Here is a 22,859-nt window from a genome sequence, read left to right as displayed (position 1 = left end):
CCCAGCCAGTGAGCAAGATAATTACTCTCAAGTCAAGCTAAGTGCCCCCCAGTCACAGTGGCCCAATGCTGACATACAAAGCATACAAATAACTCTCGCTCTGGTATAAAAGTGACAAGTTTCTTGGAAGAAAAGCAGATGCTGTAAATTTCTCAAAGCCTTCCTGAAACATTTTTTAAAGTAATTTTTACTTCTTTAGAAAAACTGCATACATGGCAAACCATCTGTAATAAAAGGCCCATTCTATAAAATTTTACCAGGTCCTACTCATATCTGCAATCATAATCATATTTACAGATAAATATATATTATATACATACTAATACAGTACTAATATATATTCCATAGCTCACAATCCACATGATAAAAATGCCAGTCCTACAAATTAAAAAATCAAATACTCTTGCCCAGACCACTTGTAAGGAATGTGTTTTCTGCATTACAAACCCGCATTTGGTCCCGCAGTTGGTGACACAACTGAAAGGGTGAACAGTGTCAATACTTTCTCATTTCCTGCAAGTAGCATTAGTTCTGTGTCACAGAAAAACAACCACTTACCTTTGGATGCTGTTAAAATAGGACTTAGCGCTGTGCTTTATCTGCTTTCCAGAACGGATGGTTTAGACCAGTGGTCGGCAAACTGCAGCTGGCGAGCCACATGTGGCTCTTTGGACCCTTGCGTGTGGCTCTTCCACAAAATACCACATGCGGGCACGAACATACAGTGCAATTGAAACTTCGTGGCCCATGTGCAGAAGTCGGTATTTTGTGGAAGAGCCACACTCAAGGGGCCAAAGAGCCGCATGTGGCTCGTGAGCTGCAGTTTGCCGACCACTGGTTTAGACCAAGCATGTCAAACTCGCAGCCCACGGGCCATATGCCTTGTTTATTTGGCCCATGTTAGCCTTTGGGTTTGACATGCTTGGTTTAGACTAACCATCAGAGGATCACATCTCCTTTGTCTAATGACAAGGTCAGGGGTTCCAGACGGTGAGGTGGGCTTTACAATTCACAAGTGGTCAGAATTCCTAGTAAGCTAGACTTCAAATTCCAAGCCACACGGGTTGAAGTGCTATTAACCCTTGATTCTCAGTAATGTAATCAGAATAAACTGAAAGCCCTGGCCAGTGCGGCTCAGGTGGTTGGGCATCGTCCTGTGCACTGAAAGGTCGCTGGTTTGATTCCCAGTCAGGGCACATGCCCTGGCTTCGGGCTGGCTTCCCGGTAGGGGCTGTGCAGGCAGGAGGCAGCCTATAGATGTTTCGCTCTCTTCCTCTCCCTTTCTCTCACTCTAAAAAAAAACCCAACAAAACAAAACAAAAACAGCAGCAAAACAAAAAAATCTTTAAAAAAAAAAAAAAAAAGAATAAACTGATAAATTGTGAAACTAAAGAGAACCAATACTAAAACTCTATAATTAAATAAATAATTTTAAACCCAATCCTAAGAATTACCAATGTGCTATTATCCAAATGTACATCCTTTCCCATTGAAAATCTATTCCCTTTTCTCTTTGTAGCTGAAAATTAAGTCATTATGACACAATCAAAAGGCCGTGTAAAATCAAATAAGCAATTCTGCTTTGGGCTGAACATCATAAATTATAAGGAACTATGACCATGGTTCCACAGGAATGTCACTACCATTACTATAAATTATCATTATTCTAAAAAAAGAGAATTAATTAAAATACAAAACACATCCAACCACAACACCGTACCCACCCGCCCTTCTATGTAGGAAACAGGAAAGCCACCTTTCGCTCATGAGCTCGTCGGACACCTTCTGCTCTTCGTATTCCATCTTGTCCTTGGTCTGGCTCAGCTCCTCGCTGTCTAAAACCACGCCTTCGTCTTGGGTTTTGGGTCCCTGCCTGGGGACCCTCAGTTTCCGCTTCTTGACTTTGCTTTTGGCAAACTCCGGGTACTGGTACGCCCGATCCTGGTCCATGTCCTGGTCCCTGCAGCCGTCGGGGGGCTGGGTCATGGGGCGCTTGCACGCGTCCTGCGGCAGGTCCAGGGCCATGCGCTTCACCTTCCTCCGGCGCCGCAGGCTGCGGCTGCCCAGGCCGTCCAAGGCCAAGTCCGCCTCGTGCCACAGCGGCCGCTTGCCCCGCACGCTGTTGTTGAGGGTGGACGCCGGCCTGCGCTTGGCCACCAGCATCTGGTCGTCGGAGTCGCTGTGATCTTGCTTATGGCTGGCGGGGTTCTCCCTGTAGTCCTTGCTCGGCTCCTCCAAGCTGGAGTCGGAGCCCTCGCTCAGGCCGTGGCCGGCCTCCCAGGGGTGATGCGCATTGTAGGACCTGCGCTTCCTCCCTCTCCTTTTCCGGGCCTGGCGTTTCAGGGGGCAGGACAGGCTCCGGGCGTGGTCCCCCGTCTCCGCAAAGCCGCCGCGGGCCTGCTCCGAGCTCTCCTCCAGGGCCGACACCAGGTCGTGCACCAGTTCTTCCATCGTCCGGCTGAAATGCCTGGGTTGTTCAAGAAAGAAAAATGCATCAACAAAACAGTCAGCATGAGCCACGTTAACCTGGCGTGTGACCGCTGACGGCTCGGTCTACATCTGACCATAATTAATAGTTATGACAAAGGAATGTTTCAAAGCGATTTAATGTTCCTCTCCAAGGTATGAGTTTTAAATATACTGACTCATGTGAAGCTCCTTTTTCTTGTAGAAGTTCTTTGATTAAACACAGGAATTAGGTCAAGACAGAGTGAGCCTATCAGCAATGAAAGGTCTCAGGAATTTTATGTCTTTCCTGGGTGACTATGGAGGAGTTACTTCTGCTTCGGAAGCTGAGCTTTAGTCTACGCCTGGCCTTGCCTAGGGCCAGCTTTCCGGGATGGAAACAGAGAGAACTTTCTCAGTCCCCACCCCACACAGGCCTCTGCTCCCCACACACCCTGCAGTCCCCGCCAGGACAGGCCAGGGAGACGGAGAGACTGAGGGGCCCTTTAAGGTTTGTAATATATGTGAAAAGAGTTTAATCAGACGCAAGGCATATATTCACACCGCATTCATCTTGGAACCCAGGGACACAGAAACCATGTTCAAATTCAACGGGAGCCTTGGTGTTCTTAAATGGCCCATTTTCCTTCGAGTTCATCTGAAAGTCTCCTGGCCTTTTTAAATTATTATTTTAATAAAAATAAACAGAAACCATTGAACTGTGTCATCAGTGAGGAAATGATCCACTAGCCGGCAAGGATAGACAACCATTCTGGAACCACTCTAGAAGATTCTAGATCAGCCGATGTGCCCGAGGGCCCAGGACTCTGATTTTATTTCTTAAACATGACAGGTAATTCAAATATGAAGATCATGAACAATCACATTAACAAGATACTCAGGATTTAGTTAAGTGAATGTGTCAGGTAAGGGCATACCACTGAAGGTGGTTTAAAGGTTCCCATACATATGGATGCTAGGAAGCTATAGCAAGATCAAGGAGGTGCCTAACCAGGATTTAGGTAGAAGGTGGTAGAGGAAAAAAGGAGTTGAAAGAGTCACATTTTAAAATTAAATAGTCACCTGTCCCACAAGTTAGTATGAACATAGCAAGAGCACACCAGTCCACACAGCACATTTTGTCTCCCTTCCTTAACAAGATATTGCAGAGTGAAACATTTTAAGACAGGTCCCCAGAAGAGGATATAAGATGGAAGTGTTCTAGAAGTACTTAGGGAATCAACATATTCTAATTGTAGACTGCACAATTTCTACCGTCTATAGCAGGGATAGGCACACTTTTCCATAAAGGGCCTGATGGTAAACCTTTTAGGCCCTGCAGGTTAGGGGGTTTCTGTCAAAACTATCAACCTTCACCATCATAAGGGGGAAAATACCTCAGGCCATACGTGATCGAATGGGTGTGGCTGTGCTCTCTAATTAAATTTAGTTACAAACCAGGTGATGGAAGGCCATGGTTTGCTGACTCCAGCTTTATAGACTCTCTGTAGTTCATCATTTCAGACACTTGCAAGTTCCCGATAATAACTTTCAACTTTGTCTTTTCATTTTAATGAGAACCTAAAAACAAACATCTTGTGATTCAACTGGACCTACCACCTATGAGGCAAAGCATACACAATGCGTGACAAGCCACAGATGCTTAACAAATCATAGATGTAAAAAAAACCAAAAACTGTTGGGTGAGCAAACTAATGAATGACTAAATAAATGAACAAACAGCCAAGGAAAAATATGACTTGACTAAAAATTTAGCAACCCAGGTTTCAAAACTTCTGCCACATTAACGAGACACTCTAAGTCAGCGGTCGGCAAACTCATTAGTCAACAGAGCCAAAAATCAACAGTACAACGATTGAAATTTCTTTTGAGAGCCAAATTTTTTAAGCTTAAACTATATAGGTAGGTACATTGTTATGAACTTAATGAGGGGACTCCTAAGCTCGCCTTTGCTAAAAACGTCCTCAATCTGATTGAGGTACATTCGCTGAGGTCGACCCCTTCCAACTCTCCCATCCACACTCGTCTTGTATACTTGTTTCGTCTACCTCCTTTCGTTCATCCTCTCTATATGTCCAAACCATCTCTACATGCCTTTCTCAATCCTCAAAGCTACATCTTCTTTCACTCCACAACGTTCCCTAAAATTAACTTAATAAACTTTACTTAAAGTTGTAAGTCAACTTCGCACTGTACGTGCGCGCCCGTGTGGTATTTTGTGGAAGAGCCACACTCAAGGGGCCAAAGAGCGGCATGTGGCTGGCGAGCCGCAGTTTGCCGACCACTGCTCTTAGTGGTTAGTTAATAAGTGTGTCAGGTAAGGGCATACTATTGAAGGTGGTTGAAAGGTTTCCATAAATATGGATGCTAAGAAGCTATAGTCATATGCCCAAAATCATATCGGCCATTGCTTTGATTTCTAATTGTTGAAACAGAAACTTGACTCAAACAAACCTGACAACATGAAATTAAAGACAATAAAAAAGAGTCGTTATTTAAAAATGAACATTTTTCACTATGCCGTTTTGCAGACCTAAAAATATATATATAATAAAAATACCAAATAGGAATGAAACTACAGAAACAAAGGTACCGAATCAACAGTTTACTTTAATGTTTTTTAAAAGCAAAGCCACATCAAGTTAGATAGTATTGTTCAATATGCTAATTATCAAGGACTTAATTTTAAAATTTGTTTAGTTCAATCTTTAAATATACTTCCTCCAAAAACCCCAGAAATTGACTTTAATTATAAATTATTAATAATGTAAAAATAAAGAAAAGTGTATCTTAATACTAAATGTTATTTGTCCACCAAATGAATCAAATTTAAAAAGTTAACATTAGATTAACCAATTTAGATGTACTTTGGATCCTAATTTCAAAAATGTGTGTGAATGATGAGGCAGGAAGTAGTAGACACTCAAGCTATTATAACTTTCTTTATAAAAACATAATATGAATCACTAATAAGATTAACTTGAACAAAACATATATATTCCTTTCCAGACACATGAAAAGTCACAGGATCTTTATTATTTAATTGTATAAAACTTTCTTCTTTAGGCTTTCTTACTATAAAATATAGTTATTCTACTTTGCAAATTGTTAACAAAGAGATAAATTACCCAATTGGTGCCTAAAAGCAGTAGTCAAAATGAGAGTTAAGTACATCAGGAATTCCAGGTTGGTTAACAAATCCAGGCATATTCTTTCCAGTTCACATATTCCTTAAGATATTGTACATTATTCCTTAAGGTATTATACATTACATAGGCAGTATATGTGGATTATTTAAGAATTTTTGTAAATATACTGGAATCATACCGCAAATATGACACCTGGGCACGTTACTTAAATTATATTTGCCCCTCTCACCATCTATAAAATGCAATAATAAAAATAAAATCTCAAAAGATTTTTTTAAATATATTTTATTGATTTTTTACAGAGAGGAAGGGAGAGAGATAGAGAGTTAGAAACATCGATGAGAGAGAAACATCGACCAGCTGCCTCCTGCACATCTCCTGCTGGGGATGTGCCTGCAACCCAGGTACATGCCCTTGACCGGAATCGAACCTGGGACCTTTCAGTCCGCAGGCCGACGCTCTATCCACTGAGCCAAACCGGTTTCGGCAAATCTCAAAAGATTTTACATAAGATATGATATGTATGTAAAATCTGCCAACAAGTAACAGCTTAGTAGTAGCATCCCCATGGGCACTGGGATCTCACCACTGGCATGAAACTTACATGCATAGTAGAGTAAATGTCCCATCAATGAATAAAAAAATAGTCCAGTAAGAAATGATGAATGACAGGATGGCTGCGCAGATAAACTAGAAAATAAAGGTTCCAGTTGTCTGGAACACATTCATTCTGCCAAATCAAGCATGATTTTAAGAATTTCATTCAAAAACACTGATTAAGTGCTAGGCACTATTTGATACTCTGGCGTCATAAGGGTGAGTCGTATGCTGCCAGATGAAAACAGGGTAGGCTCTTTCAAAGAGAACTGTATTATAAAGAGGTGCCTAACCAGGGTTTAAGTAGAAGGTGGGAGAGGAAGGAGTTGAAAGAGTCATATTTTTAAATTAAATAGTCACCTGTCCCACAAGTCAGTATCATTACAGCAAGAGCAGACCAGTCTACACAGCACATTTTGTCTCCCTTCCTTAACACAGAGCTTGAATAGTGAAACATGAAGAAAGATACCCTGGAGATGTTATTCCAGGTGATGGAAGTGTCTTATATTTTGTGGGGTGTGGTGGTTGCACAGTATATCCACTGCCGAAACAAAAAATACTAAACACATAAGAAATATATGTCTTACTCTAAGATAAATCACATCACCATTGTAAAAAAAATAAAATAAAATGTGCTCCCTGCTTTTCTGAATGGAAAATGTGAGAATTTAAAAGGAGCACAATCTATAATTCATTATAAAATGAACTACAGGATGATCTGATCACTTTCCAAACAAGATATTCTTTTAACTTTTCAGATGAGAAATTACTGGGATTCCCTGTGTTCGCGATTGTTGCCTAATCTAGGAATGGACATACATTTTTCTTTTTAGCCACATTTCACCTGTTGTTCCACACTGGCTGTTTGAGAATTCACTGTCAGTGGGAAATCTGCTTGCTTGTTTCACTGCTCGCCTTGGGTATGCTCGGAGGAAAAGATCGCGGGAGGAAACAGGACAGGCATTGGCCTTTTCAACTAGAAATCCAGCCCCCAGCCCCCAGCCCTAGGACTGGAAAGTGCAGGGCGATGTTGGACAGGTCACAACAGGATCCTGTGCCAGTAATAACCTTCTACCACAGGGCTGTCCTAAGGATACAGTGGCAGCACTTGGAAGAGTCCAAGCAATAGATCAATGCAGTGGTTCTCAACCTTCTGGCCCTTTCAATACAGTTCCTCATGCTGTGACCAACCATAACATTATTTTCATTGCTACTTCATCATTGTCGCTACTGTTATGAATCGTCATGTAAATATCTGATATGCAGGATGGTCTTAGGCGACCCCTGTGAAAGGGTCGTTTGACCGCCAAAGGGGTCGCGACCCACAGGTTGAGAACCGCTGTAAGTGACATGGGTTGACAAGACACTCTAGAGGTAGTCAAGCCCCAGACTTCATCCTGGCATGGACATGTCCTTAGGGAACTCCGTAGCTATCTCATTTGAACTGGAACAGAATGTTCAGGGGACAGAAACAGGTTACTCCCACTCCAAAAAAAAAGGCGGGGGGGGGGGGGGACCGGTGGGGTCTGGGTGGGTGGGGTCGCTTCCTCTACCAAACTTCCAGAACTCTAGATCTCTGGAATGTGATCTGCTGTGACCTAGTCCATTTTAAAAGGTAGATGCGGGCGTTGGGCCTTTCTCAGACCCATGCTTCCGGTCCCTAAGCGTGTCAACCATCACTGGGAAGTGACCTGCCCAGGAGTCCAGGAAGCTTGGCTCCTAAAATGCCGCAGAGTGTCGAGCGAGCCACCAGGCGGAGTTTTCCGAATTCCCTCCCCGAGCACCTGCACACCCCCCGCAGATCGCGTGCCTCCCTGCCTGAGGCCCACCCGCCCCCTGCCACGCCAGGTACGGCGGCCTCGGGCCCCGGTCCTGTGTCTCCTCCCCAGGGCCGCCAGCCTCACCAGCGGTTCCCGGCGGCTGGAGCTCCGATCGGTGGGCGCCCGGCGGCCCCGAACATTAACGACACCCAGGAGCCTGGCCTCGAGGCTCAGGCCCGAGAACTGACTCCAATCGGCGCAACCCCAGCGACTGGCGCCGAGGGGTTCAGCATTTTGAGCGGAGCTTCCGGGAACCCGATGGAGGCGGAAACCGGAAGTCGGGAGCAACCACTCGTCCTCTCCCCCCCATCACCACGCTGTCTGCCTCCCCTGGAATCGCCTGCTTTTACTCACAGAGGCAACGAAAGTAAATTTGTATCCTACTCAAAATATATTGGGTTTTTTTATAATATTTTAGAAACAAATAGGGAGGGGAAAAATGGAGCAAACCAAAATGGGACCCCCCTGGATCTGCCTGATGGTTTGGCCCGGTTGCCTTGGAGACCGGCAGCAACATCAGTAGGAAAGCCGACGCCAGAGGCGATGGCCTCGCTAGCCCGGCTGCAGGCGCGGTCCGCGCTTTTGGGACATCAGTACTACTTTAGAAACAGGTAAGCCGTCCACGGGGCACCGCTCAGCGCCGGCTTGGACTTTAGCTGTTTCTCAGCAGAGGTTTCCTAACAACAAGTTTTCTCATTCAAGAAGTATAAGCCTGCCCTTCATTTGTTGGCTGCGAACATAATCACAAATTTAAAAGTAGTATTACCATACAGGGGATTATCCTTAGGGAGTGGAGGGGGGCGAAGATATCAGCTTGAGATGATTTAAGTAACAGCCCGGCGTAAATAAAATTGTAAAATGAAGTGCTGTGGGTTTTTTTTTACACCATCACTCCGCAGTTTGATGAAAAGAGCTTTAATAACCTGATTGAGGTCACCTGGGCTCCCCTATCTGGGTGAGCTAGTGTGTCCCCCATACCTGGGAATTTGTGCCTCCATTCTTTCAGAAACATCATTGAACTCTGTTCTGTGACTCGTTTGTCTCCGTAAGTGGACAGTATCTAAACTATTTGGGATAATTAGTATCGGTATATTAATTAATAGGAGAGGGTTTACTAGGCACGTGGGCGGTCATCAGAGCACAAAGTATAGATTAGGCATAGTGTCTGCCTTTAAGGAGGTTGACATCCTTGAGACCTAAGAGTGAAATGATATTCAACAGCTAATAATTTTACACATCAATATATCTTATAATAGAGGGCAGCTAATATTGGAATTTTATTTCTGGTATCTAAAATAGTTACAAGGTATATGATAATGAGAAGGAAAAACTATTGGGTTCTTAAGCTAGTATTTATTCAGTAGCTAATACATGGAATTCAGAGTAAGCACAGTATGTTAATGTGCAAAATGCATAGTTTTTGCATATTAACATATTTAACCACACATTTTTTCATTTCCTATTTATTGTCAGTTAATTTGTGGCCACTGATGATGCACAGGAATATAGTGTGATCCAGGGTTAGAGTGCTTATTTCTAGTTGATGATGAAGTGTCTAGGAACTTCCAGCTTTTTCTCGATGTTTTATTACATTCCCATTAATACTTTTGGTCTTTCATCATTAATAATTCATTTAGTATTCATTGTGATAATACTGATCATAATAAATTTATTTCAAATTCATGCAGATGTCATATTTTATTCACTGCTATAGGATTTTCATCGTAATTTGGAACTAATTAATATACCATTAAAATAAAGTGTTGCCCACATTTTTCATTTTAAACATAAAATGTCTAGCAGTTCATGACATAATGTATGACTATTCAGCAGCCCAGGGGTAATCCAAATATCTGTAAATTTCATTTTTTTTAAAAAATATATTTTATTGATTTTTTACAGAGAGGAAGGGAGAGAGAGAGTCAGAAACATCAATGAGAGAGAAACATCGACCAACTGCCTCCTGCACATCCCCCACTGGGGATGTGTCTGCAACCAAGGTACATGCCCTTGACCGGAATCGAACCCGGGACCTTTCAGTCCGCAGGCCGACGCTCTATCCACTGAGCCAAACCGGTTACGGCTGTAAATTTCATTTTTAAGCAGTTTTTAAAATAGGAGCAACAGATAAATGTGTATAGATGTCAAATTTCAGCACATAAGTTAAAACTTAGTAGTAAGTGAACTACTAGATATTTTTTAAATGTTGCCCTTTAAGATATATAGTTCTAATAAGTATAGGACAATACTTGTGCTTGGATTTATATACATTATTACTTATAACTCCAAAATGAAACAATTTAATTTTGCTCTTGACTATGTATTATATGGTAGCATTATTACCAGGAGATATTAGAATACATAAACTCAAAGTAGATCATTTGATTGCTTATCCTTTTGCATGTCTAACAACAATTATAAGTAAAGGATAAGTTCAAACTACACATTAGTTCAAAGGGCATATAGCTGTATCTATACACCTATTCATACTTTTTCACCCTCTTTTGCAAAGGTAGTCGGTGTTAATTATTGGTGGAAAAGTAGAGACAGCTGTGCTCAGTCATTTAAATAGAGACCATTAAGAAGAAGGAAAATAGATCTACTGTGATATTAAATGTTAATGGCAACAGTGGGTTAAATAACCTTAAGAAACCATTTAATCCTCTTATCATGACTTTTACTTCTCATCAGCCTTATTGAGTGAAGTTATTCTTTCCTTATCTTCCGAATGCTCTTCTTTGTTGTTGTCTTTTTAAAATATGGTTTTATTGATGAGAGAGAGAGAGAGAGAGAGAGAGAGAGAGAGAGAGGGAGAGAGAGAGAGAGAGAGGGAGAGAGAGAGAGAGAGAGAGAGAGAGAGAGAGAGAGAGAAGGGAAGGGAAGGAGGGGAGGAAGGAAGGAAGGAAGGAAGGAAGGAAGGAAGGAAGGAAGGAAGGAAGGAAGGAAGGGGAAAGAGGGAGATAGAAACATCAATGAAACAAAAACATGGCTGCCTTCTGCAGGCCCTGCACTGGGGATCGAGCCCACAACCCCGGTATGTGTTCTGCCCAGGAATCGAACCGTGACCTGATTAATAGGTTGATGCTCCACCACTGAGCCACACTGGCGGGCTGCACTTTTGCACATCTGGATCACTGCCTTTGATGCACATTTTGGTTCCTCCCTCTGCTTTTGTGGGTCCTTTTCAGTCAGACTTTCTGGGTAACTCTCCTGTTTACCTAGAACTATCATCCACCTACTTGTTTCTCCAACTATTTGTCACTGACAGCTTAAAGCTCATCCTATTTTTCTTTCTGTCAGCCAACATCATAGTATTGTCTAAGAATTTTTATTGTTTCATGTGTTTTTACTTTCTATTCTGTTTTTCTTCTAATTATGATGAATAAACATAATGAAGTCTATATATTTAACATAACCTATAATGACAACAAAAAATAACCTCTCTCCAAAAAACATAATTCTGAGGGAATTGCTTTTAAAATCAAGAAATAGATGACTAGCCATTCTTTATTCATTCAGCAAACATAAAGTGCTAATTATGTGCCCAGCAGCATTCTGGGAGGGAAATCCCTCTGTGGCCCACAGTAGTTGCCCTCAGCAATATCACTGCATCAAATGGAGGGGAGAAAGGGGGAATGGTAATATGATCGCTAAAATGCAGATGGAAGTGTGTCTTCATTGAACCTCTTTGGGCTGTAAGTTAATAGATCTGATGACTGCATTTTGTATCTCTTTATCTCTTTATAACCCCCATGGCCCTCTCCCCTGCCTCCTTTAACTGAAATGGACTTTCTGAGAATTCTATCTAGAATTGGCATTCTGTGATAGATTTATTTTACTTAGAGGCGATTCATGTAACTGATGCGTTGACTGAAATATGCAAACATTTTAATCCTGCGTGATAGGTTTTAAAAAAATAAAATAAAAACTACCACATCGTTTCTTTATTTTCTTATAACATCACTTGCAAATTAGTTAGTTGCAAAGTAAGTGATCATAAAATTTTTTAAAAAGTAAACCTGTTGAAAGCACATGGCCCCTCAGAGAAAGGTTCATTTTTTAAACGTAGCTCTTGATTTCTGAAATGCTTTTTTCCCATTTAGTTTTTTTAAAATGTATCATTATTGTTGAAAATATTACAGATGCCCCCGCCCCCCTTTTAAATTTTATTTAAAATGACGTTTGAATGATCATGACCATTTTGGAAGAGATTAAAGATTAAGTTTAACTGATTGGCTTGCTTTAGAGTCATATTAGCCACTAATGAAAACCTTCTTTTTTTCCCTTTAAGTGTTGTGGATGCATTTAGAAAAAAAGAGTATGAGGCAGCAGTTAAAATCCAGAGCTGGTTTCGAGGATGTCAAGTTCGGACGTATATCAGGTATATTGATTTTGTCATTGAAAATTCAGATATACCATAAAAGTATACTCCTTACAAAATGTAACTTATGCATATAGTGCTCACTTCAAGTAATCTTTTATGTTACTGTAATGAAGCTTAATGAATTATATAATGTCCTTTTTTAAAAATATATTTTATTGATTTTCTACAGAGTGGAAGGGAGAGGGATAGAGAGTTAGAAACATGGATGAGAGAGAAACATCGATCAGCTGCCTCCTGTACACTCCCTACTGGGGATGTGCCCACAACCAAGGTACATGCCCTTGACCGGAATCGAACCTGGGACCCTTGCATCCGCAGGCCGACGCTCATCCACTGAGCCAAACTGGTTAGGGCTATAATGTCCTTTTTAAAAATATAAGTATTTTGGTCATTTTTCCTACATATCAGAAAACTAAATTATATTGACCATTTCCTGACTTGCAACTATTCTCAATATTGTAAACATACTTGACAAAATTCTTTTCTTCAAATTCCACTGGATGTGACAAATGACTGGTATTAATATCAATTAATTCATTGACTGGTAAGAAAGAAGAAAAACGAAACAAAAAGAACGCTATTCCAGTTTTTTCCAACAAGTTGGTAAATGATACCAGAACGATACCATTCCTATTGCAAAGGGATTGAAGTTGATCCTTAACTGGTCCACTTTTTCTTCAATGCTCAAACTGTCCTTCAGCTTCCCTTCCATCCTGAAAAAAAATATTTTCCTGGATAAGGTGAAGGACGAATATGCCTCATCAGTAATAATTCAGAATGCAGGCTGGAGATCATACTGTGTATGTCCTTAAGTTATTAGCTAGTAGGAACCAGACATGCAAATTAAAGTGTGATGTTTTGCCTGGCCGGTGTGGCTCAGTGGTTGAGCATTGCCCCATGAACCAGGAGGTCATGGTTCGATTCCAGGTCAGGGTACATGCCCGGGTTGCAGGCTGGATCCCCAGTAGGGTGCGTGGGGGAGGCAGTATATCAATGGTTCTCTCTCATCATTGATGCTTCTATCTCTCTCTCCCTCTCACTTCCTCTCTGAAATCAGTAAAAATATATTTTAAAGTGTGAAGTTTTCATTTTTGATCACAGTAAACTAGAAACATGGCAGCAAAGAGAGTCTTTTGAATTCAGCAGATGAACACAACATTCACCTGGACAGACTGAGTAATATAAGGAAAGAATAGAGAGGGGAACCATTTCCTGACCTCAAGAATTATTTCTAAATTCTGTGATTCACAGCAACAGTGCCTGGCTTATCTCTCAACATGTCACCATGACTGGTTTTATTGTCTTCGAATTAAACAATATTTTAGAGAGTAAAATATTGAAGAATAATTAAAATTTTAAAGAATTTATTTAATACTGAGTCGTTATCTATACCTTTTTTTTTCTATTTCTAGAAATTATGAATTATATCCCAGAATGACAACTCTCCACTTTTTTGAAAGTACACATTCACTTGGCTTTGAATTTGATCTTTTGTATTGCAGGAAGGTATATTCTAAGCAGGTTGTAAGAGATATTTTTGTTCCAGTGAAAGCATATTAATAAGTATAATTTTCACTCAGGTATTTACACAGAGTTGCAACAGTTATTCAGAAATGGTGGAGAAGTTACTTAGGAAGGAAATGTTATCAACACAAGATAAAGGTAAATATTACACAACTTATATATGGTAGCATGAAAATTATACAATATACCATAACTCATTCACTTCAGTCAGATTTACAGGTAATTTCAAAGTTATTTGTGGTAAATATTTACGTACAAACAAAATTGGATTTAATTTTTAGTGCGAGTCCTCTTCTGAGAGGCCATTCCTGATTTTCCAGTGGAGAAGTGATGACTTGTTTCTTTGCACCCAAACGACACCAGAGGCTTTATTTTTGTTAAAGCCCCTTTCACAGAATATATACCTATACGTGCTTATTTGTTGATGATTTTTCTCTACTTTTTAGATGGTGAGTAGACACTGTAGCTTGTTCATTTTTGGATCACCAACATTTAGACTAATCTCTGGCCCGTAACACAGTCAATAAACATCCACTGAGCCTGTGTGGTGTGGCTCAGTGATTGAGCATCAACCTATGAACCAGGAGGTCACGGTTTGATACCCGGTCAGGGCACATGCCCCAGTTGCGGGCTCGATCCCCAGTGTGGGGCCTACAGGAGGCAATCAATGATTCTCTCTCATCATTGATGTGTTCTCTCTCTCTCTCTCTCTCTCTCTCTCTCTCTCTCTCTCTCTCTCCCTCCCTCCCCCCCTTCCCCTCTGATATCATAAAAATATATTTTTAAAAGAAAGAAAGAAAGATGTGAGCCCCTTGTATTTGTGGTGATGTTAGCACACCTCCATGTGCTGGTATCTTGTCAGGAGATCTGGCTGTAGCTCCACGGAGCATCTGGAACACCATCGTCAGCTCTCAGCACATGCTTATGAAAGGGAAGGGTCGAAAGGGACCATAGCTTCGGAGTCAGAGCTGGAGATACAGGTCTGGCAGCCACCCTTTCAAGATGACAGGACTTCCCACCTGATGGGAAAAGTATCCGAACAGTAGAGCAGAGGGCCAAGAATCGAGGCTTCTGGCATGCTCGTGGTGGGGTTCGGGCAGAGGCAAGAATCGAGGAAGATAATAAATAGGAAAGCAGAGACACAATGTCACAGGAATCAGGGGTGAAAACCGTTAGAAAGCGGAGTGGTCAACAGTCTCAAATGCGGCCAAGCTCAAACAACAAGTGGGCCATGCAACGACCGAAGTCCTGAGTCTCCTTAGACAGCCCCCCTCCAAACTCTACCATATCTGGGTTCAGTGGGGCCTTGACTTACGAGTGTCCCGACTAAGGAGCTTTTTGAGATACCAGCTGTCTCTCGGCCGATTTTTTGCATTGAGTTGATAGAGTAATGTGAGTTAACGAGCTCCTTAACGAGCTCGGTCTCAGAACGAATTAAACTCGTAAGTCAAGGCCCCACTGTATTTTCTCTCCAGCTTCTACAGCATCCTGACAGTGGCACCAGCTAGCTTCCCTAGCCCTGAAGTGCCGCACATCCTCCACTCCCACGCCCTCACTAACCCACAGTTGCACAGCGCAGTTCTAATCTTCTGTGCTCTGCCTCTTTCTTGTTTCCTGGATGACTATTGCTTTTGATTTTTAAAAATTTTCTTTTTAAAAAAAAAATATGTTGTTATTTATTTCAGAGAGGAAGGGGGAGGAAGAGAGAGAGATAGAAACATCAATGATGAGAGAGAATCATGGATAGGCTGCCTCCTGCATGCCCCCTACTGGGGATCAAGCCCACAACCCAGGCATGTGCCCTGACCAGGAATTGAACCCTGACCTCCTAGTTCATAAGTCAATGCTCAACCACTGAGCCACACAGGCTGGGCTTGCTCACTATTTTTAGTTTTGGCTAAGAGATCCCTCCCATAATGACCGTCGCTGTGTCCCAAGCCCCTTTATCTGATGAGATTGACATGGTGGCTTCTACAGGCAATTTTATTTCTCTTCATTAGGTAGGTGTTTCTGCTATAGATGAGAAAATGCCCAATTTTAAAAATAAACTTCTTTATAGAACTTCCAAATAAGTTATAAGTTAATAAGTCAACACTTAGCACCCTTTGATGTCAGGGCATAAAACTGAAACATCATAGATTTTTTTCCCTTCAGGGTCTTGCCTTTTAGATAAACACCTAAGTCTGAATAACTTAAGACTCTGACTTACTAATATTAACTTAAAACTTTATTGGCCTGGCTGATTTGGCTCAGTGGATAGAGCACCAGCCTGCAGACTGACTGGTCCCAGGTTCGATTCCCGTCAAGGGCATGTACCTTGGTTTCAGGCACATCCCCAGTAGGGGGCGTGCCGGAGGCAGCTGATGGATGTTTCTCTCTAATCGATGTTTCTAACACGATCCCTCTCCCTTCCTCACTGTAAAAAATCAATAAAATCTATATTTTTAAAAAACTTTATTAACATAGTTTCACCTAATTATGAAATGAATTTAGTTTGGCTCACCTGCTTTTAAAGATTCTATTAATAGCAACTGGGAGAAAGAATGTAATTGACTTTTAATTGTTTTGTGTGTGGAAAATACAAGTTATTTTAAAAATCAGCTGTTGATAATCACCAGTTTGGTATCGGTTGCCAGCAAACAAAGCAAAGCATATGCCACAAATACTCATGATTATTTGGTAATCAATCATTTTAATGATTCTACTCAAAATTATGAAATGAGGGTGACACTGATGTGGAAAATAATGAAGGCCCGGGCCCATTCGCTCTGGTATCCATATGTGCATGGGCTTTAAAGATTCCACTGCCATCATTCCAGCACAAACATTGCCTCTGTATCACCCTTGCTAGCAAGGAAAGCCAGTTGATCTGGTTAAGTTTGTATAGATATATTACTCAAAATGGTCTCACATATGGTTTTTTGGTGTGGTGTGTGTGTGTGTGTGTGTGTACTTTAGGGAATTGAGAATAAATGTGACATCAATTACTGGTTCACACGAGACTGACTCATTGGAATCAAAGTGCTCTTCCACCTTTTAACTATACAATTGAGAATCCTGAGGCCTAGAAGTTGTATCGCTTTTCTCTCTTCGCTCAGAATAAAATTGAATCTCTTAGGCCAGTGGTCAGCAAACTGCGGCTTGGGCTTGGCAAACCGCGGCTGGAGAGGCACATGCGGCTCTTTGGCCCCTTGAGTGTGGCTCTCCCCCAAAATACTGACTTCTGCACGTGGGCCACGAAGTTTCAATCGCACTGTACGTGCGCGCCCACACGTGGTATTTTGTGGAAGAGCCACACTCAAGGGGCCAAAGAGCTGCATGTGGCTCGCGAGCCACAGTTTGCCGACTGGTCTTAGGCAGTTTGGATTCTATTGAGAGCTGGAGGACATGCTTCTCACAACACCAGGGGTGGTCCCTCCCATAATGACCATCACAGCATCCCAAGCCCCTTTATCCATGTCAGTCTTCACAACAACTCTAGAAAGTAAGGAGAGTCGCATTGTGTGGGGCTGGGACACAGGCTGGGCGACCTTCAGGAACGTGTTCAGAGCCACAGGCCTCTAAACGCAGCCTCAGGAACGGAACCCGGGCCTGTGGCTGAAAAGCTCCCACACACTCAGGGCTGCCTACTGAACAGCAGTGTGATAACAATAAGGAACATCTGCCCTGACTGGTTTGGCTCAGTGGATAGAGTGTCGGCCTGCGGACTGAAGGGTCCCAGGCTCGATTCCGGTCAAGGGCATGTACCTTGGTTGCGGGCACATCCCCAGTGGGAGGTGTGCAGGAGGCAGCTGATCGATGTTTCTCTCTCATCGATGTTTCTAACTCTCTATCTCTCTTCCTTCCTCTCTGTAAAAACTCAATAAAATATATTTTAAAAAAAAATAAAAAATAAGGAACATCTTATTCTGAACCCCAATTTTCTTCCAATATGTGATTTCCAATAGGTGTCTCTTGTATAAAAAATACTTAATGTTCATACCTGCCTCGAAATGCCTTGAAGAAGTAGGATTTTAAAGAAACTACTTGGAATTCACCTCCAACACCAAGAATTATGCCTTGATTGCGAAAACAAAGACGGTGAATTGAGAATGAAGTCCCGCCACTGTGTTCATTTGTGAATAACATATTGCAGCCAACTGTTCCCTAATTGCCCGGACTGTTGATGAATAAGCCAGCCCTGCTCCGCACAGACAATTTGCTTTGGATCAGACCGGGCAAGGCAAACAACACTAATTACAGCGGAACCCTTTCCTACAAATGCCTATGTGTTTCGGGGCAAGAAAAAAAAATCCCTATGTAAAAAGAGAACGCACTTGTCTCTCATTTTGCCTGACACAGCACCTGTTACCTGGACTCCAGAAACTATTAGTCGCACGAATTCTGACTGAATAAAAATGGATCATGTTGTATTTCGTGTTGGGAAACACATGTGTATTTTATTCCTTTGCTGTGTGTTGCCCTCTCATGACCTTGGTTAATTTTATATTTTTAATTAAAAGATGGGATGGATGGGGAAGCTTTATTTCAAGCAGTATTTTCATTGAAATAAGCGATGGTGGCAAATGGGGATTTGCTAGAACAGAGACATGCCTATGAATAGACAGGAGTGTCTCTACCAGAAAGGAACCAAGACTTTCGGAAGTCTTCCCGGTATCGGGGGATTTGCTGTAACGAGATATCATTGTATTTATGGTTTTATGGTGTTAAAATGAATGTTAAACGGAACCGAATTCCCAAGCATTCCTCGGGAGGCAGCTAAGTACAGAGCATTTTGTACAGATGGTTGGAAGGCACAATTTTCCTCCATCACTGCATCCCCATCCTTGAACGCTTTCGACTGAAGACAGCCTTTCTTTGAATTTTTCATTAAACCAGACGTCTTGAAATATGAATTCCTTTTATGTTTCTGTGAGTTTTGGCTAAGAGAGCCCCAGTGAATAAATCATACAATGCTACGTGTCACCAGCACTTGTGAATATTTCTGCTTTGTTATTCTATTCTCAGTAGAGCTCCATTGATTATCAAACTCAGCGGAGAGCATTTTATGATCATATATCTCCATTAGCGCCTAGTTTGACTACCATAGATTTTTCTGGTTAAGCCTGCATTATGTATTAGGAAGCCTATCTCTTCAATACAAAGTTTGATTTCATTTTTCTAAGCCTTGAGCTCTTATTATGTATTATGTATAAAGATTCTTATCTTTTATATGTAAGAAAAGGCTGCACTGTCTTTGTGTAACTGAAATATATGCCATCTTTTTTTTTCTTCTTGATTCACAGTTAGCATATCATGATATGAAGATGAATATCTACAATGCAATGGCTGTCAGGGTAAATATTTCTTCACTTGTTAAACAAATGAAAAGTCAATTGTGCCTTGAATTCGTTTTTAATAAAATGAGCAAACCAGAATAATGCAAATTTGATTGATATGCTAATGCTAAAGAGAGAAAAGAGTACATAGTTAAAAAGTTAGCTATCCTAAATAATCCTGGCAGTATTAAAAATTAGAGTAAAATGTAAAACATGTAATTATCAATGCTTATGTTTTAGAATGTTAAATATCTCTGAGCCATAACTGGAGAAAGACCATAAATATTAATGAAGCAATGTATTCGTTTCCATATGTCATAGAGAATATTGTGATAAATAGATGAACGTGGTTCTGGAATTTAAGATTCCTGCCCAATACAAATCAATTAGAAATTATTCAGATGATTTAACAGTAATAAAGTCAGTTTCCAGCTTAGAAGTTTTATATCTATCGTTTTTGTGCTCATTGTTATGTGTTATTTTCCTGTTAGAAAGCTGAAGTTAGTGATTCTGAGGCTGGCTTGGCTTTTGCACAGATTTGGGGACTGGGACGGCAAAAGTTTTTTGGTTTTTTTTTTTTTTTTTGGTCTCAGACATTATGGTCATAGTTTGATTGTGAAGCTGTTATAAATGGAGACGTTACTTAAGCGAATTTTATTAATGTCCTTAAAACCTACATTGTCTTATATTTTCTTTCATTAAGCTATTCATTCTTACTTCTGGTAATAAAGGATTTTATTAGGAGTGAAAAAAGACGGTAAGAGACCTCCTGGAAGTCCTGTGTTGAACTATGGCAGGCTAATTAATGTTATTTCGATTAACAGTGGGGCCTTGACTTACAAGTTTAATTCGTTCCGAGACTGAGCTCGTTAAGGAGCTCGTTAACTTAAATTACTCTCTCAACTCAATGCAAAAAATCGGCCGAGAGACAGCTGGTATCTCAAAAAACTCGTTAATCAGGACACTCTTAAGTCAAGGCCCCACTGTATTTATATTCCTGCGGGAAGGTGCGTCCCTCTCCAGGGGTGCCTGTGCTGGGAGTCTCCCCCAGAGACAGTCTCCAGTATCTCTGTGCACCGCCCTGTTCTGTGGTTTCAGGGGGAAAACCAAGAGGAAGCAGTAGATCCTCTTGCTTCTTTTTCTGATCCAGAGGCAGACACCCCAGTGGCGGTGGCCTGTTGACCTTGCTTAGAACAGAGTCATAGACATGCCCCCAGGTCATGAATAGGACCGTCACCTGCCATCGGAAAGAAAAAACTTCTGTTTTTTTTAATTTGCTTCATATACGGAGCCAATTGCAAACTCTATCCCGACCATGGACTCCTAGCCTGACAAATAAATTACATTCTATTTTCAAGGAGGCTTGGGGACCATTTCTGAAAAGATAGGAATTTTTTAAAAAATTATTTTTAGCCTATCTATTTCTAAATAGATGTCATTCTTTTTTTATATATATATATATTTTTTTATTGATTTTTTTACAGAGAGGAAGGGAGAGGGATGGAGAGTTAGAAACATCGATCAGCTGCCTCCTGCACATCTCCTACTGGGGATGTGCCCACAACCCAGGTACATGCCCTTGACCGGAATCGAACCTGGGACCTTTCAGTCCGCAGGCTGACGCTCTATCCACTGAGCCAAACCAGTTTCGGCAAGATGTCATTCTTTATAATGAATCAATTACATGTTGTGATTTTAAAAAAGTTATATTTTTATTGATTTCAGAGAGGAAAGAAAAGGGAGAGAGAGAGAGAGAAACATCAATAATGAGAGAGAATCATTGATTGGCTGCTTCCTGCACGCCCCCTACTGGGGATCGATCCCACAACCCGGGCATGTGCCCTGGCCCGGAATTGAACTTGGGACTCTTCAGTCCGCAGGCCGACGCTCTATCCACTGTGCAAAACCAGCCAGGGCCACGTTGTGATTTTTTTATGTTGCAGTAGATATTCTTGTTCTGCTTTGCTGCATTTCATTTTCAAAGGGTCACCTTTTCTCTAAAGACTTTATGATCCCCCGACCCACGTGGAATTGATCACTCTCTCTTTTGATGTCCCTGTTTTACCATGGACACGCTTCTGTTATAGAACCTGTGACATCTTATTAGCCTTGCTCATTTACATGCTGTATGCACCCCCCGCCCCCTGTAAGTCCCTTGGGGCCCTGGATCCGATCTTCTTCTTTGTATCTGCAGTTCTAGGCTTATAGTCGGTGCTTATGTCAATGTCTCTTAATACATCAGCCAACACCCGCTTGCTCTTCTCTAAGCAGGGAGTAAAACAAGTCCTTTGTTTTAAATCCTTTCTGTCTCCGCCCCTCCGGCCCTAGCTGGAGTCATGTTACCCCTAGTGGGGGATCTTCAGGCTGTTTTGAACTCCTGCCTGGGCTGTGTGGGGTGGGCAGACTGGAAGTGGGGAGGTCATACTTGGTTAGTGCAGTTCTCATGTGGATGGAAGATCTCATGAGCTTTGGGTTCCTGCCAAAGCCCCCACACACAGACAGGTCTGCGGAGTTCTGCTGTGGTATACGCTGCCGTCGGAACCCGCAGGACGCCTACACGAAACTCCAGGCCAGGACAGTCCATTAATACGGCAATCAGTTGCTCAGTAAATTTTTACCTTGGCTCCTGGGCCCTGTTTCTCCTGTGTCTCTGAGTGACACTCAATGGCCTTTTTGGTCTTTGATTTGACTTTGCTCCAGATTCGGGTTCTGCTTCTCCTCCGGCATCTTGGCTGCTTCATTGCGGATCTCTCTTCTGTTTGGCTCCCAACTCCCTCCCGCCCCCAAGCTCTCTCTGCTTGCACAGCTTTTAGTATCTTATGCGAATGTCAGGAGTTGGTGCAGCTGCTCAGCTCATTTCACTCCCTGTTCCATCTAGAAGGGCAATTGTGCATCTTTGTGTGGCCGGGTAGAGAGTTGATCCTCCATTTCTGCTGCTGGTTAAACATGGGGTGTCACCTGAGGCCCCCAAAGCACTGGGCTTAGGAAGTCCGCTTCCTAACAGCACTATGTGTGGTATTAAGGTGAAGGCAAAATTACTTTGTATAGTTTTCAGGAGTGTTGTGCATTCTAATTCATTTAAAAAAAGTGCAATTATTATGAATACATGTTCTATTTCTGTATGCTCTCATATACATTTGGAGCCTCAACATTAGGTACGTTATTAGTGAATTTGTTGTCCATGTCTTTTTTTTTTTTAAAAAAAGTATGTTTTCTTATTGATTTCAGAGAGGAAGGGGGAGGGGGAGAGAGAGAGAAACATCAATGATGAGAGAGAATCACTGCTAGGCTGCCTCCTGCACGCCCCCTACTGGGGACCAAGCCTGCAACCTGGGCATGTACCCGGGAATCAAACAGTGGTTCATAGGTCGACACTCAGTCACTGAGCCACTCCAGCTGGGCCATGTCTTCGTTTTTAATTTTAGATGAGAAGACATTATTTTTCTGACTTTTGATAACATTAAGGTCAGTAAGAATTTTGAGGAGTTAAAGTAAACTCAATGGAGGTAGATCTTTTCTATGAGCAGATGACTTTTGATATATCAGGCTTTTTGCCATTTGTTTTAGTGCTTAAAATAAATGTTATTTATAAGCCCACTTA

The 22,859-nt window shown here is 41.7% G+C and overlaps 2 protein-coding genes across 7 annotated transcripts in view; one reads left to right on the top strand and one right to left on the bottom strand.

The window, feature by feature from the left end:
* The window catches only part of GPATCH2 (G-patch domain containing 2), a 90,717-nt gene extending 82,467 nt beyond the window's left edge, over positions 1-8,250 (bottom strand). For both annotated transcript variants that reach the window (XM_070401139.1, XM_070401141.1), the window contains exons 1-2: positions 8,117-8,250; positions 1,757-2,467 (exon numbers count right to left, since the gene is read on the bottom strand). In XM_070401139.1, the coding sequence (XP_070257240.1) occupies positions 1,757-2,467; positions 8,117-8,172 (767 nt within the window). In that variant the 5' untranslated portion in view covers positions 8,173-8,250. The remainder of the gene's footprint in view (positions 1-1,756; positions 2,468-8,116) is intronic.
* Positions 8,251-8,553: 303 nt separating this feature from the next.
* The window catches only part of SPATA17 (spermatogenesis associated 17), a 186,763-nt gene continuing 172,457 nt past the window's right edge, over positions 8,554-22,859 (top strand). For 4 of the 5 annotated variants that reach the window (XR_011469311.1, XM_070401056.1, XM_070401055.1 and 1 more), the window contains exons 1-4: positions 8,560-8,643; positions 12,324-12,413; positions 13,997-14,078; positions 19,226-19,276. Coding sequence is in view for 4 of the 5 variants with exons in the window: in XM_070401056.1 (XP_070257157.1) it covers positions 8,576-8,643; positions 12,324-12,413; positions 13,997-14,078; positions 19,226-19,276 (291 nt within the window). In the remaining variant the exon portion in view is untranslated. Of the gene's footprint in view, positions 8,644-12,323; positions 12,414-13,996; positions 14,079-19,225; positions 19,277-22,859 lie in introns of all 5 variants that reach the window. The other variant, XM_070401057.1, reaches the window with a different exon arrangement.

This window comes from Myotis yumanensis, unplaced genomic scaffold, assembly GCF_028538775.1.
Source record: "Myotis yumanensis isolate MYYU_CA2020_CCGP unplaced genomic scaffold, mMyoYum1.0.hap1 SCAF_22, whole genome shotgun sequence".
In the NCBI taxonomy this organism is placed as follows: Eukaryota; Metazoa; Chordata; class Mammalia; order Chiroptera; family Vespertilionidae; genus Myotis; species Myotis yumanensis.
This window is presented reverse-complemented; position numbering and strand designations above follow the sequence as displayed.